The sequence below is a fragment of the Ammospiza nelsoni genome, chromosome 6, assembly GCF_027579445.1.
Source record: "Ammospiza nelsoni isolate bAmmNel1 chromosome 6, bAmmNel1.pri, whole genome shotgun sequence".
NCBI lineage: Eukaryota > Metazoa > Chordata > Aves > Passeriformes > Passerellidae > Ammospiza > Ammospiza nelsoni.
The window spans coordinates 42,066,026-42,081,344 of record NC_080638.1 but is presented as its reverse complement, the minus strand read 5'-3'; the positions used below and the strand labels follow the sequence as shown (position 1 = coordinate 42,081,344).

Genomic DNA, 15,319 nt, shown 5'->3' with positions numbered 1-15,319 from the left:
GGCTGGATAGTGCCCAGGTGGAAAGGGACCTGGGGGTGCTGGTTGACAGTCGATTGAATATGAGCCAGCAGTGTGCCCAGGTAGCCGAGACGGCCAATGCCATCCTGGCCAGTATCAGAAATGGAGTGGCCAGCAGGAGCAGAGGGGTCATTCTTCCCCTGTACTCGGCACTGGTGAGGCCTCACTTGGAGTATTGTATCCAGTTCTGGGCCCCTCACTTTAGGAGGGACATCGAGTTACTTGAGCGTGTCCAGAGGAGAGCAACGAGACTAATAAGGGGCTTGGAACACAAGCCATACGAAGAGCGACTGAGGGAGCTGGGGTTGTTCAGCCTGGAGAAAAGGAGACTCAGGGGCGACCTCATTGCTCTCTACAACTTCCTGAAGGGTGGCTGTGGTGAGCTGGGGGTCGGTCTCTTTCTCCGGGCGACAACAGACAGAACAAGAGGACACAGTCTCAAGTTGCATCAAGCGAGATGTAAGTTAGAATTAAGAAGGAAATATTTCACAGAAAGAGTGGTCAGATACTGGAATAATTTACCCAGTGAGGTGGTGGAGTCATCATCCCTTGAAGAATTCAAAAAAAGACTGGATGTGGCACTTGCTGCCATAAGCTAGTTGAACAGTTAGAACATCGACTGGACTTGATGATCTTATAGGTCTCTTCCAGTCTTGAACTTCTGTGATTCTGTGATTCTGTGTTATTAGTACAAGGTACAGGTCTTAGAGAATGCATGCTGAGACTCCAAGTCTGTTCTGTTAAGCCATCTGCACATCAATGAGCTCCTCCGGGAAAGAGGAATGGTCTAGCACTGCCAGCCATTCAATTCCATGCAAATGGAGTGTCATGAGGAAAAGGCACAGCACTGAGATTTCTACTAGTAAACAAAGTAAACACCAGAACTTCCATCCACAATGTGGAACAGCATCAGAGATATATATGTTGACCTTGCAGGCATCATAGTAAGGAGCATGTCCAAGAAATCACGATTGTGCAAAAAAATACCTAGTCTTGAGAATAGAAATTTCAGTATATCTTGTTGGCATCCAAGACTAAGTGGTTTTTGTTTAGGGTCACAACATGATCTTCCCATTGATGGCACTCACATGCCCTGTGAGGCTGTTTTAAAGGTCAAGATAAAACATGTGAAAAGGAAACTTGATATTTCATTAATTGAGCACAAGTCACCTCTTCCAGAAAGGAAGAGAATTTTATAACCCTGCCCTTAATTTTTATGTCATGGTACGCTCATCACCTAAACAAAGCACAAATGCTGTATGAACTCTTCACTAGCTCAGCCTCCAGGACTCTGATGTGCACATTATTGCTTTCAAGCCTCATTCTCTGTCACTAGAACAGGCTCTGTAAGTCAGAAGTGATACAAACATCACAGAAGAGGGGGATCCTTTGATAACATTTTTCACTGTCAGCACTGAGATAGATGCTGAATGATTGTTGGGGTTTTCTATTAGTAATTGTCTTGCAGTGAAGAAGGACACTTCTGATGCAACCACTGATGAATACAGAGAAAAAATGAACCACACTTGAGGAACACATAACTGTGCTCTCCTTGTGCAACTATTATATATCCAAAAGGGTTTGCTATTCTACTTCCCTCCCTTGTGGAAGAAAACACTTCCTGTAAAATGCCTTTTCTCCCAAGATGAGTGGGAAACAGTCCAATGCTTCCCCACTGAATCTCTTAACTGCAGCACTAAGAGGCTTATGGAAAGGGACAGACATGGAGGTAGCAGAGCTGCAAAGAGACAAAATACATGTTACTCTTCAGTACACAGTACCCACCATGCACAGACATATGGACTCCAGGCTGAAGAATACAGGGAGGTGGAAGAAATAAGCGACTGGAATCACACAATTTGTTCTCTATTGCACATGTTCCCAGTGTATCAGCATTTGTGTTCAGAGATGGGATCAGCAGATGCTCAAGACAAAGGAATACTGCTATGTCATTTGATGCTCTGGCTGAGCACATCCTGAGAATAAACAGGGATTCATGGTCTAGGTGTTTGGCTTTAGGTAAAGGACCAGTCTTGAGACTCCTGGGTTGTTTTTTTTTTCATTTGTCTGAAGCAGGAGAAAAATCTTCTCAGGGAAAAGGATGCAAGTCCTCACTGCTCCTGACAAAATGCATCCCTTCAAAATAAGAGTCTTATCACACTGTGCATTTTCCTGAATATTTAAAAAATCTCAGAAACAGGATATTTAATATGCTGCTACTAAGTCATCACAGTTACAGATGTGGGGGTTGGCTACATCTAACATGCAATACAAAGAAGTTGAGGAAAAATGTCTGTAACCAAGTTCAAATCATTATCCCAAAATGAGTGGGTGTAAGACTGGCAAAACTGACAAAACAATTCACCCGTGTTCATAATAAGCCAGCACTAATTGGTAATTTTCTTGACAAATATGTAAGAATGTTGCTTCTGACGAAGATTCCTATAAGACAATCACCTTTCCTGAGCTAAGTCTTTATCCTACAAACCTCTCTACAGTTTTCAGTAGTGGCTGTGATAACCTGAACAAACAAACTAGTACACAAAAGCAGAGATGAGAGGTCCATAAGGATGTATATCCTACAGCTACTGAATCCTGTATATAAAACCCAGTGGAATAAAGATAACTCAGATCCATTGGGAGGAAGAAAGGAATGGAATTGTTATTTACTGAAGCTCAATCTTACATGGAAATAGCCCCTCTGAACGAGCTGGAGGCAATAGCCAATATCAGCATAGCACAGTAGGCTGTAAGAAGACAGACCTACGGTCCTGAAGCCCACAGCTGCTAAGAATGTGCACAAGTCTGAAATAACTTCTGCAACTAAATTTTCACTAATCATGAGCCAACAAAAATGTGAAGAAAGTGAACATGATCATGACTGTCTAATGGAAATGAAAGAAGCTAAGGAAGGGAACAGCTGTATCAGAGAGCTGCACTTCAAACAAGTGAAGTATTCAGTGTGTCACATGTGGGAGTGTACCAGAAACAGAAAAATGCATATTCTGTCCTATTAATTCATGCCTGAAGTGAGTGATGGTGAAACTAATAAGGTATTAACATAATTATTTAACCTTCTCACAATTTGTCTGGTCTTGAGTGACAGAAAATATGTGGAATTCAAGAGTGAACAGGAACATAATAGTTTCAAGAGAAAACACCTTCCCTCTCTGACATAGTTTCTTTTGTCAGTCCTTTGGGTTGATGACTATCTACCTATCAACAGATTTGAATGACCTCTTAACACTGACTATACAAACTACAAAAGACAGAGGAAAGTGGAGTAAGAAAAGAGATCAACCAGGATGTTGAATCCAATCTCTGAAGACTCTCATACAAGCAATAGAACATTTTTTACCTTTGAGAACTATCAATCACACCCCTTGCTGTTGGACAAGGGAGAAGTTGCAAAATACTGAGTTTTCCTTTAACTTGGCACCAACAAAGAGCCAGAGCTGAAGCTGCTTCCTGTTCATTTTAAGGATGGATGGATCTTCTCTCCAATACAATTTCCAGCTGCTGACATTATTTTCTAACATAAGCAAACTAATTTTCATAACACTAGGCAAATTTTAACTGAACTCCTTCACCAAGACACTACTGCAACTGATAAGAGCCACCTGGGCCTTGGGGTTCAAGCCTGGGTCTGAAAACATCAGCCGATTTTAAGAGTTTACAAAGTCTAAACAAACAGAAATCAAAATACAAAATAAGCCACACAGAATACAAGTATCTTACAGTGAAACAAAGACAGATTTAAAATCCTGTCCAGTATAACAACAGCAAATATTTTGGGCGTGTGAATTAATAACTGAAATTATAACCAAAACAAACAAATGAAATTACTTTATTTAAACTGTTAATTTCTATGGCTCTGTGCCAAAATTCAAGATGGCAACCAACACAGACATCTCCAGTCACACGTTCTATTATTTTTCTCTGCTGATGGTTGCCATGTGATGAAAGTATGGAATCTTGGTTATTACCAGACTAGAACAGATTGAAATGGCTGAGCAAGTGAGACTTTATGTTCAAACCTGGACTTTAGGAAGAATAGCTGCAGGAAAGATCTCTTGTCTTACAGAAAGATCTCACAGTTAGTGATTTGTCCCTTGAAGGGACAAAGACTCAGCAGCAGAAGCTCCCAGAAGCATTCATTCATCTCAGCTTGCAGGTGTATCACCACAATCTGCTTTCACAGATGTTTAGATACTCTTTTCAGTGGGTTGTTCTCTCACCAAGGTCTCCTCTTCTCTCTTTTTTGCCTGATATGGGAATGTGATGGTGTGAAGTCACTGCTGCTGCTTCTTCTGTTGTCCCATACTTGAAGCAACTCTTGGGATTCCTCACCTGGAGTTCTGTGTTAATCCTTCTCTGCGAGTAGAAGCTGGGAAAAAAACCAAAGTTTTTTTATTCAAAGATTTCGAGTAATCATGGAGGACTGTTCAACGGGGAAAACTGATGCCCTGCTCTGCAAATCTCAGCCATCACCAGAAACCTGAGTGTCCTTACCACACAACCTCTCTGCCACAACAGATGAGATCAGAGACCAGTATAACAAAACCTAACTTAGTAAGCTACTGTGTGAAAAAGTACTCTTGGTATTCCTTTCAAGCACCAGAATACCTTCTTCACTCTTGTTTCTGACTCATGTGACTCATCTCTTCACATGCACCCTCCTCTAAATCTTTCTCCCATATCAGTATGCTTTATCTCTTTCTTTGGGTCTTTTACTCATTTGCTTGCATGGGAGTCTATTTCCCCACTCCAGCACATGCTGAGGACCTTGCTGCAGGAGAGCTGAGGGTGTGAAAGGTAGATCTTTAAAAAGAAACAATTTGGGAATATGGAATGTGGCTCCCTTCCCCACCCAATTATTATAAAGAAACAGTTTTGACTTCTACATACTGCAGCATTTTACTATTTAGGCATATTATGGGAAAACGTCAATGTCATCTTCACTTCTTTTACTTAAACATACTTAGCCCTTGAAAAAGAAAAAACCAAAACACTTAGAAATGTACCAAGTTTATTTTGGACAGCTTGCATTTTACAGCTAATCTAGTAGGTAGAGCTTGTCCTGTGTATTTAGCACATCAGCTTGCTCCTAAACATGAGTGACATTTGTTGAGAGATGTTTATTAAAAATATTGCTATATTTAAAGAAAATACAGTCACTCTCCTTGAAACATACAGCATACAGCCAAACATCACAGAACACAGAGGATCTGGAAAGACGTTTAGAAAGTGGAATTGCCAGCTATGTCACCACACAGAAAGCTTGAAAACTGAAGTAGGAACCAAACTGTCAACCATGTGCATTAAGGCAGGATACCAGTCCAGAAACATATCCCTTGGCAATACGCTGAAATTAAGGAAACAAAGGCCCATGAGAGAAAGCAGCCAACTTCAACCTCATTTTTCCGTTTTGAAGATGTTTGAGCCTTCCTATTCCTAGAGAAATGCATTGCACAATTTGTCTTTTCTCACAAACTGAGTTAAAATCACTTTCCTTGAGTTCTTGTACATTCTTGTACCTTGAGGACTCAGCACAGAGAAGGGCATTCCTATGTCTACAAGTAAATATGGACATTCCTATCAAGAGTGGTGCTCATAGCCAATTCATTGATTTCATAAAAATGAATGTATATAACGCTCTGAAGTTTTTCAAAGCTATTGGTGAGCATTCCACCTCCTTGCAGTTGAGTATTTGGAGGTTCTGGTTGAGTAGTGGGAACAGAAAAAGAGCTCATTGCTGACAGAAGCCAACATAAAGGAATGATTCTCCCCAGTGATAAAGAGTCATTGCTGTGAATCACCACGTACAACAGCATGAACCTCCTTTATTCTCTGCCTGCCATGAGGTGTCAAAGTATCTGCCCATATGTCTGTCCACATGTTTACACACTATTATGTCACCCATGACTGCACCTAAAAACTCAGAACAGTCACAGTGGGAAGAAAAGGATTATCTCCCTTTTATGGATAGAATTCTGAATCACAAAAAAAATCAAAGGAGTTGCATGAAGTCATTAAAGAGATATCTACACACTGAAATTCATTGCCATATAGACTTCCCCAGCACAGATGTACATAGCCTTGCTCACAAACCAGCACCTAATCTAGTGTGCTTCCAAGCTGCAGGAATAAGACAGAAACAAGCACAAGGCGAGGTGACAGTACTGAGTCAGAAGCCCATGCTAATATTTTTTACAGCTAGTTGGGACAGTTTCATCTTACCCACAGAAAGTTTGTAGGAGAACTGAGCACCTTTATTGAAGTCTCCTGAATCTAATGTTGAAAGCAGGAGCTTTCTTTCTCCCTGAAAAGCTAAGATTATCCTAGAAATTCAAATTTTTTTTTTACCCCAGAGTGAATTTCTGATCTTAGAATGATGCCCAGCATTCCCTTGATAATACATAGGATAACTAAGAAAGGCAATAAATACATGGGGTTTATTTATATCTACGGGTGACTGACACTAGCAAGCCAGGACAGCTGACAACAGAAAGCCAGCCTTCCCTCCCCCATATTTTGGGCACAATTTCAACCTGACTTGTTGGACCAGGCAGGCAAGAGAAAGCAGCAGTTCCAAGTCATGAAAATTTTCTTGGGGGGTGGCGAGGTCTGGATGTCTGAGTGTGTGTGGGGAATGTGATGTGTATGCCATGAACAGTACATTCAACTGTATTCCAGAGAAGTCTTCCTGCATAAAAAAGCAGCGAGCAGACTCACTGACCAGTGGAAGTCAGCATGAGCCTTCCTACTCCCCATGTAACACTCAACCCCACTGCTAATGCCCTTCTGTACTTGATAGCTTTCTTTTGGATTTCTCTTATTCACTTCTCTACTCCCTGGTTCACTGTGGCTCCCTCTTCTTTGGTTCTTCTCCACGTTTCATTTCGTAACTTCAGATACACTTTTTAGCCTACTCACACACATTTTGGCTTCTATTTTTAGCCTCAATAAAACAATGCCAGATTAAAACAAAATCCAATTTGGATGGGCAAAGTCATTCCCTCTATGGGTAGCTTAATGCCAAAGGACCAGATGTGAGACAGAAGCAGCCAAAATATTATATAACCTCTCCTGTGTCTTTGCACACCTGATATTGAAGGACATTTCCAACACAGCAAGGAAACACAGGCAGCTCACCATCACCTCACTACTGAGAACAAGCAGTGCCCAAGCCTCCCATCAGGCAAAAATCCCAATTGCTTACAACCATCACTTATCCTGCTTCTGAGTTTGTCAGAAGAAAAGGCTCCTAAAATTCAAGTTGAGTTCTAGCTCTTAGATAGGGAAGCTGACTCTAAAGACTGTTCTTTCCATTTTCTCCTGCTTTCTCAGGAAGAGTTCTGAGATGTGGAATGTCCTTTCAGTGGCATGAGATCAGCAGCAACAGGAAAAAAACCCTTCCTTTGACAAAAGAAAGGCAAAAAGTTGAGTAAAGATGTGAGAGGCAGGCTGCTCTCACAAGTGAAAGACTAAATGTCATTTCTGATGATTAGAAGCGAACACCGACCCTCAGTTCTATCTGAGAGGCGATGGCTGAGTTGGATGCTCTCATCTGAGAAGGGCCTGGAATGCTGCTTCTGGCAGCACTTTACACTCTGCTGAGGCTTAATGAGACTTACATACACTTTTCTCAGAACTCAAACATAGTCATGTCCTGCTGATAACTTGTATCTGTTTTAAAGGTAGTCATTCAAAACATCAATATTTGCTCATTGTTAGTCATAAGATAATGGTTTCCTGCCCCTCCAAAGAGCACTAAGAAATGGGGTAATAAGAAAGCCTCTTTACCATTCTCCTTTCCCTTCAGGCCCATCTGGTACTAGAGGCTTGGTGTGTGTGTCACTATCTGACCTGGGACTGACTGATCAATTAAAGAAGGGAGTGAAATTATTTTTACTCCCTTCCTGTGTGCTCTCTTTATAAAACTGTGGAAGTCAGCAGTAATAGAGAAATTATTCAGGATGTTTTTGTGATGCATTAAAAAAACAATGGCTTTAGGACGATAACTTTAAGAACAAATGTGCAACTAAATATCCTCCATTGTAACTGATTCTTTGCCCTCCCGAAAAGAGAGGCACAATAGTAGGATTCAACTCAAGCCCAGCTTTCCAAAGTATGATAAAAGGAACTAATTTCTCAATGATCCTTTCTCTGCATGGAGACAGCATTACAGGGACTTACTGTAATGCTGCTGTAATTACTGTAATTACTGTAAATACTGTAATTACTGCTGCACCAGAAAAGTTTGATGCAAAGTGCTGGATATCACACAGGAGCTCCCTCTTCAATGATTCACCCAGAGCTTCTCAGCCAGACAGGTGGTTCTGAAAGGATTTATGTGGAAGAGCTCATCATGACTCCATTCCCGGACTAGGATAAGTAATGAAGTGACATCAAAAGTTTGTCTTTTGTGTCATAAGACACCTTGTGCGTGGGTCTTCAAAGCAGTCTGAGGTAGAGGTTACTTGAGGTGCCCATTTGAAGGTCATCTTTTGAAATGAAGACCATTTGTGCAGTCAGTCACAGCAACAACACAGAGAACCAGGAGAGTAGCAAATGAAGACTGGAATTAACAGGATTACTGAGAAGGAGGAAGTGTACCAGCAATGTGCTGTGTAGAAACCTGAGTGATTTCTATTCCCAGCTGCTCCTGATGAAGGATTTGGACAGTGTGGTGAGACCAGCTGAAATCATAGTCAAGGTTCCTCCTGGGAATGTGGTAACAACATAAAAATAAACACATTGGTGTTCAACAATCTGCTGCTTTCCAAGGCTGCAGGGAACCTGGCAGAAGCTGAGGAAGTCTGGACAAGGCTGGGCAGCTGGGAATTCCACCCCACTGTAACAAATGGCTGGAAGACTGACACAGGCCATGCACAGTGGTAACAGTGCATATTACATCCCAACCCCACCCTTTATGCTCCAAGAGAGTCGAGACATTCTCATTGATAAAGCAATCTCCAAATTCCACATGTTTTTTTTTTTTGTTTGTTTAGATCTGGCAAAAAATATTAAGTATTTGTATGTGTCTTGTTTACATGCCTGCTGTGTTTACTTGCCCTTTTTTTTTCCTGGACCAGGACAATTTAGAAGCTTGTACATTTGCACACCTGCTAAATGAATCTAAAGAGGCTGCACTTCAAGAATAATGTTCAAGCTGTGGCTAGGCAACAGTCAGTCAAGACTTAGCACCTCCAATGCTAACTCTAATTTCAGGTCTCCAATAACGACATATAACAATATGACCTTGTTTTGAAGGTCCATACAATAATCTTGGATAAAAAAACTTCAGAAATAGACAGTCAACTTGTAGATTTCCTGTAAAATGAAAAAAAATCTAGAGCATATTAGATGGTGAGTGAGTACAAAAGTGCTCATTACTGTCACTGGTTTACAAGCAGGCTCCATTCACTGCTCCACACTGCTTACACAGCCATCATATTTCGATGGCATTCAGGAACTGCTCTCAACCTTAGCCTAAAGAAGGTTATCACGAGAAAATTAAGAATAGCAGCCTGTCTTCTACACGGATTAGATCCAAACCATTTTATTAATCCCCATATTCTTCTAGTCTCTTTGCAGTTCAGGATGCAGTTTTAAGCCCTTACAGATGATAACACAATTTCAAAGAGTTGCATACTTTGTGGACTTGGCATTCAAGCAGATACAGGGGCAGGTGAATGTCTAAAATAAACAGACAACTGTTCATCACCCTGTAACTAAGCACAGCTACAGCACTAAGAATCATGGGAAATATAATCCAGTCTATACCAACTCGCTCAAGAAGTTTCACCCTAGTTTCAGACTGAGTTTTGACACTCACTTTCTGCCTCAAGTATTCTCCAGAGAACTAAAATACAAATAAATTAGTTTTGGACTCATGTTTTCAACCAGACTAGGTAGAGATCCAAGACTTTGCATGAATTAGCAGTCTTCACTGTCAAACTTGAAATGCATATTATTAATTTTGACCTCTAATTCTTATGGTTTTTTTCTCCTCCCAGCAGACACAGTGGAAAAGTTATGTGGACACTAGTAACATAAACATCAGCACAACAGAACTGCATTACTGTTAATCAGTCTGATAAAGGAAAGATGAAGGTCCTGTCAAGCTTGGAGCCATCAAGTCTTGCACAGTTTTAATGATTCATGTTTGTAATTATATAGTTTATTAGTACCTTATATTTTCGTCACAGCAAAACAGAACCCCAGAGGTGTTCTGTCTTCTGAAGCTTTTAAAATAAAAATGTCACAAACTTTAAAGAAGTTGGCAGCAAATGAAGGATAAAAGCCTAAAGAACACAGGTGTCACTCATACAGCAACTCAACAGTTGCTGGTAACCTTTGCATATCTAACCAAACCAAATAAAATCAACTTAAGCATCTACTCTACAGCTGCACGGAGGGGTTAACTATACTTTCAGACTCTTCCTATCTCCAGACTCTTGCAAACAAGAGTCCAATTCAGGAACAGAAAAGCTGCTTGGGACTATGCTGCTATATTTTCATAAATTGCTCTTCATCCTCTGGTCTCCCCAAAACCTCCTCTGTGTTAGTATATTCAAAAATGAAAAATAATCAATAGAAACAATTTCGAATTTTGAGATTGACACGTAACTACAAAAATTCCTTCATATTTCTTGCCATCTTGTTCAAAAGATTCTGGTGGGAAAATGACTTTTTTTTTCTAGACCTTCACTTTCTGGAGAAAACAAATTCCCACATTATTTATCTAATGCCACTAGAGAGGAAAGGAAAATAAACCAGCAAAACATGGCAAAATGTCTCCATACACCTTATATTCTTAAAATATATAGTAAAACAAAAATTACCAGCCTGACCATCATCTGAACTCAAGCACAGCCTCCATATACCAAGCACAGGCTCCTAAAGACAACCCAGACCTGAACAACGAGCTACAGTACTTAGCTGTTACTCAGCAAGCTATACTCTGAAGACAACTTTGAAAAGAGAACTGGTTCCTTAATTCAAAATCACCCTTTTTCAATAATACTAACTGAATTCCACAAAACAGGAAACAATCAATGTCATGCTGAGGGACCCTCAAAGTAACACAGAATAAAAAAAGCAATGTGATAATGGCCCTATTTTCAGAAACCCACTAGCGACTGGGTGTTCAGTGAAAACTCAGGTCACAGCAATTTAAATGTTTCCTAGAGGCAGTAATTCTTAGTATTTCTTTATTAGAATAAATCCTGCTAAACTCCCACAAATTTTGCTAAGAACCTGTCTCTTCAGACACTACAAATAACCTCCATTTGCTATCTTTCAAATTTACATTCCTGTCTGTATAGAGTCATGAGGCTCTCTGCCTTCTGTCTCTTTACACCAGTGACAGACCGCTCCCAAAACTTCTGCCTCTGTGAAATGAAGATGAGGCTACTTTCCTTGTAGTGGTGGTTTGTTTCAGGATCCTGAGCTACCTTGCAGAAATGCTGACTTTTATTTTCCCTTTTATTTCAAAGGATCTGTTCTCAAGAGCCTGAGCCCACTGCACAACAGTGTCTACAGCTGCTATTTTACAGTTGCAGCACTAACCACTAGTGAATTGTCTTCTGGACACTCTAGTTAAAAGTTTCCATACTGCCTGATTCTCGCTTCCATTGAGCAACATCGTGGCTTGAGGTAAGATCACTCGTGACACCTTTATGCTTCTTCACAGAGCCCCATAACTACTCTCAGATGGGCTGTTAGAGGAGAAGGCCTATTCAAGCTTCTCAGACATTTCTGATCATCTGTGTGTATGTGTTTTAACACAGGTTCTGCCTGATTCCTCTTTTATATCAGCAGCTTTTCACAGCCGTCCATTTTTAAATGCTTGCAGTTTATTCTGTGATTTGCTTTATGACTGTGTGTCCAACCTCTCCAGTTGGTATCTAAGATACTAAATACATGTGAAACAGTAACCCCAAGTAAACTGCTGCTGAGGGGAAATTGGCGCCCTAGTGTAAGCAATCAATGGAGAGAGTGAAGAAGAAAAACAGCTGTTGCTGCAGCAGGGACTACTGCTGCAGAGTAGTTTCTGAGACACAAACTGGGCACAACAGCCTCTGACACATACCAGTAACTTGGTGCAAAGCTGAAGAAAATATCATCCCCCAGTTCCAAAGAACAAATGTTTTGCTCTAGTTAGTTTAATCACAGCAACATTTAGCACAGTTCTTGGAGCTATGGACCTCCTTTAGCAGCAGGAAGCTTTGAGTGACCCACCCACCGTGGTTCTACTAACCTACCCCTAGCCAAACCCGGGCTTTACCTAGGCCCTGATGCTCTCAGTTAAATAGCAGGCTAACCCTTTCTTTCAGCTTCAGAAAGGGTAGTTCAGCACAATGCAGCTAGACCAGTTCTACAGTAGGAAACATGAGCTGAAGTTCTCAATTCTCACTGGATTACAAGTATTCACAGAGGAGTGACTACCCTGAAATTCACTGTTGGTATCTAGCCTCTATTATTCCTCCAACTCTGGCTGTTGCATACCATCATTAATACTATCATCCATCTTCATGCATGCATTGTGTGGGTATTCACAGAAATGGGGAAGGATAGCAAAATGCTACCTACAGTTATCATGGACACACATAACAGTATCCAGAGGAGATGGAAAGATTCTCTTGGAAAGGTTAAAATTACAGAGTGGCAACTGCAACAGTACTCTATAAAATGTGAAAAAGAAGGCAAAATCCAGCACACAAAACACCTTCATGTTAGTCCACTCAACAAACCAATTTTGCCAATATATTGAGAACTTCATTTTTACATTTACTTTTAAATTTATCTGTAACCTTGCTTTATGTACTGTACTAAAAACTTAAATTGCACTACACAGTAGATCAAAACTTTTTATTTAGCTATACACATAATGCAGGGTTGACATAATTCTATTTGTTTGGATAATGCCATTATATGCTAGAGTAGACTGTCATGTTACAGTGTACCATACGGTGCTTAATACTGACTGTGGCCATTCAGCCTATAAAATTTCTGGTAGGACAACTGGAGTTTTTGGCAGGTAGTAAAGTGTGGGAGGCAGTTTGGAACTGTATGTTAAGTGCATTAGCTGAATGTTTGTGCTAGAGGATCAGCAAAAAAATCACTGACATAAATAAAGGAAATGTCATATTTTAATTTCAGAGATAAATATCCAAGAGATGAACCTCTCTATAAACTTTTCTTTCAGCCTCTGAAAACACAGAGATCGCTGCATTAGTGACACTTAAGCCATTCACAGTTCTACTTCAAAACAGAAGATCAGAAACATAATTTTTCAAAGCATTCTGGAACATAATATTCCACATATTCCATAGCACTATCACAAATTACTGTGAGCCACAGGTAGTACGGATTTGCAAGACTATGCTCTACCTGCCAATAGGTCTGCAAAAATGACTGGGTCTTCATTTGCTGAGAACTTATCAGCAGATAAACCTGTTTGAATTAATTAGCCACTAGGGAAAGACAAAGATTTGATTCTGTAATTCTCAGTGATTTTCTATCAGATACTTTCACATCTACTACTTGACTTCATTATGCAGCTGATTCACAAGTCTCAGCTATGTCTTTCTGCACTAAGAGCTTTTCTGCAAGACCAAAGAAAAATGTAAAGCATGTCCTGGCCTTTTATTACAGGCCAAGCTTAAACAAGAGAGCATCTTGAGCCAAAGTCGAAAGCAAAAAGGAACCACTTGAGCCAAGGTGTTTTTTTTTTCCCTCCCCAGCCATATTTTAAGGGGGTCTTCCAATTCTATGAAACTCAGCCTATGCTCCCTTCTGTTTAGCCTTTTTTATCCCAGAGGGTATAAATTCCCTGCACAGCTGAACCCAGACTGTTACCTAGGAACCACTACATGTAGGGGAGGCAGCTGTGTTTCTTCTTGCTGATAAGCTTTTTCCCTGCTAGTTCCTGAAAAAGATGAAAGCATCCCAGCATACCCACCCCCACTTTCACGGGCTTTGGCACTGTCACTCACCTGTGGAACATGTCCCTGGCTCACAGGGTGCAGCACTGTGAAGGCTGTTCTGGAATCCATCCAGTTGCTTTTCAGTGGAGGTCAACCTAAGAGGTAACACCATAAAATTAGACAGAGGTAAGTGATATAGCGAGGAAGAATGAAAGTCTTAAAAAAATGAGAATTCCCCTAGTTTATATAATCTCACTGGGACAGTAACCATGAAGCTGTGCCTGAACGCGGTACAAAAAAGGCAGTGGCAGCAACTGACTCCAAAAAGCAGAGCAAGACAAATGAACAGTCAAGCCACCAGGGAAACTTTGATGTGACTAAAACACTTAATTGTCTCATATGCCCTGGAAGCTGATTCTGGAGCATAAAGAAGACAGTAAATGGTATTGGGCCACCAACATACACCGCAACTAGTGTATGCTGTGGTCATCTTAGTCCAACGATTTAAATTAAAGTGATTAAGCAACTGCTGCACAGAAATGCACATGCTGTCAAAACATACTAGATTCAAGAGTTAAGTCTTTGCATCTTGCCTCAGCAGAGAGAGCTCATTTAGCCAAGATTTCCCACTTATCTTGCAAACTGAGACACATGGGATGCATCTAATTTTCAGTAATCCAGTGCCATTCCTCAAGCAGATACCTTATGCAAATCCTTCTGCATTGATCTCAGCACTTGAGTTACAGCAGAACTATACTCTGTAGACTACAACTGTAGTTTGACTCAGAAATATTAATTACCAAACTGAGACCATGTACTACAGAAAAAGTGGGTCTACTCACAAGAGAAGGGCAAGCTATACAGCTGCAAGCATCTCTTCTGTCCTTAAAAACCTATATAATTTATTCCTGATTTGTCCTCTCCTCCCTTATTCTTCCTTGCTGTTCTTCTTTCTGGCCCAACTCATTTCCAATCACTACAGACTTTTCTGCGAGTACTCTCATCTTTGCCAGAGTCCTTCACTCTCTCAGCTCTGCAGTGTTACAGTTGCTGTCAGCTCTTCCCCTGAAGAGCATCATGATCTCCAATCCCCATGGGATGCCTTCACAACTAACTGACTGTTACTCACTGTTTAAATTGTAATTCACTGTTTAAACACGTGTAGTTTCTATGGTTTTATCTGAAACCTTTTGCTTCCAGATTTCAAGGTCAACAAGTTGCCAGAAACCAGGTGCTTCTGACAGCTAAATGGTCTGTGAGGGACTCCTGTGTTTTATTTCAGCTGGATTTCAGTGAAATGGAGTATACACATGAAGGGAGAGGGATGCAGATACATTTGCATTCCACAGCCCCTTAATTCAGTC

The 15,319-nt window shown here is 40.7% G+C and overlaps 1 protein-coding gene across 1 annotated transcript in view; it reads right to left on the bottom strand.

The window, feature by feature from the left end:
• Positions 1-3,818: 3,818 nt before the first annotated feature.
• TTLL5 (tubulin tyrosine ligase like 5) overlaps positions 3,819-15,319 on the bottom strand; it is a 124,186-nt gene continuing 112,685 nt past the window's right edge. The window contains exons 33-35 of the mRNA XM_059474234.1: positions 14,025-14,110; positions 4,369-4,405; positions 3,819-4,283 (exon numbers count right to left, since the gene is read on the bottom strand). Of these exons, the coding sequence (XP_059330217.1) occupies positions 4,253-4,283; positions 4,369-4,405; positions 14,025-14,110 (154 nt within the window). The 3' untranslated portion in view covers positions 3,819-4,252. The remainder of the gene's footprint in view (positions 4,284-4,368; positions 4,406-14,024; positions 14,111-15,319) is intronic.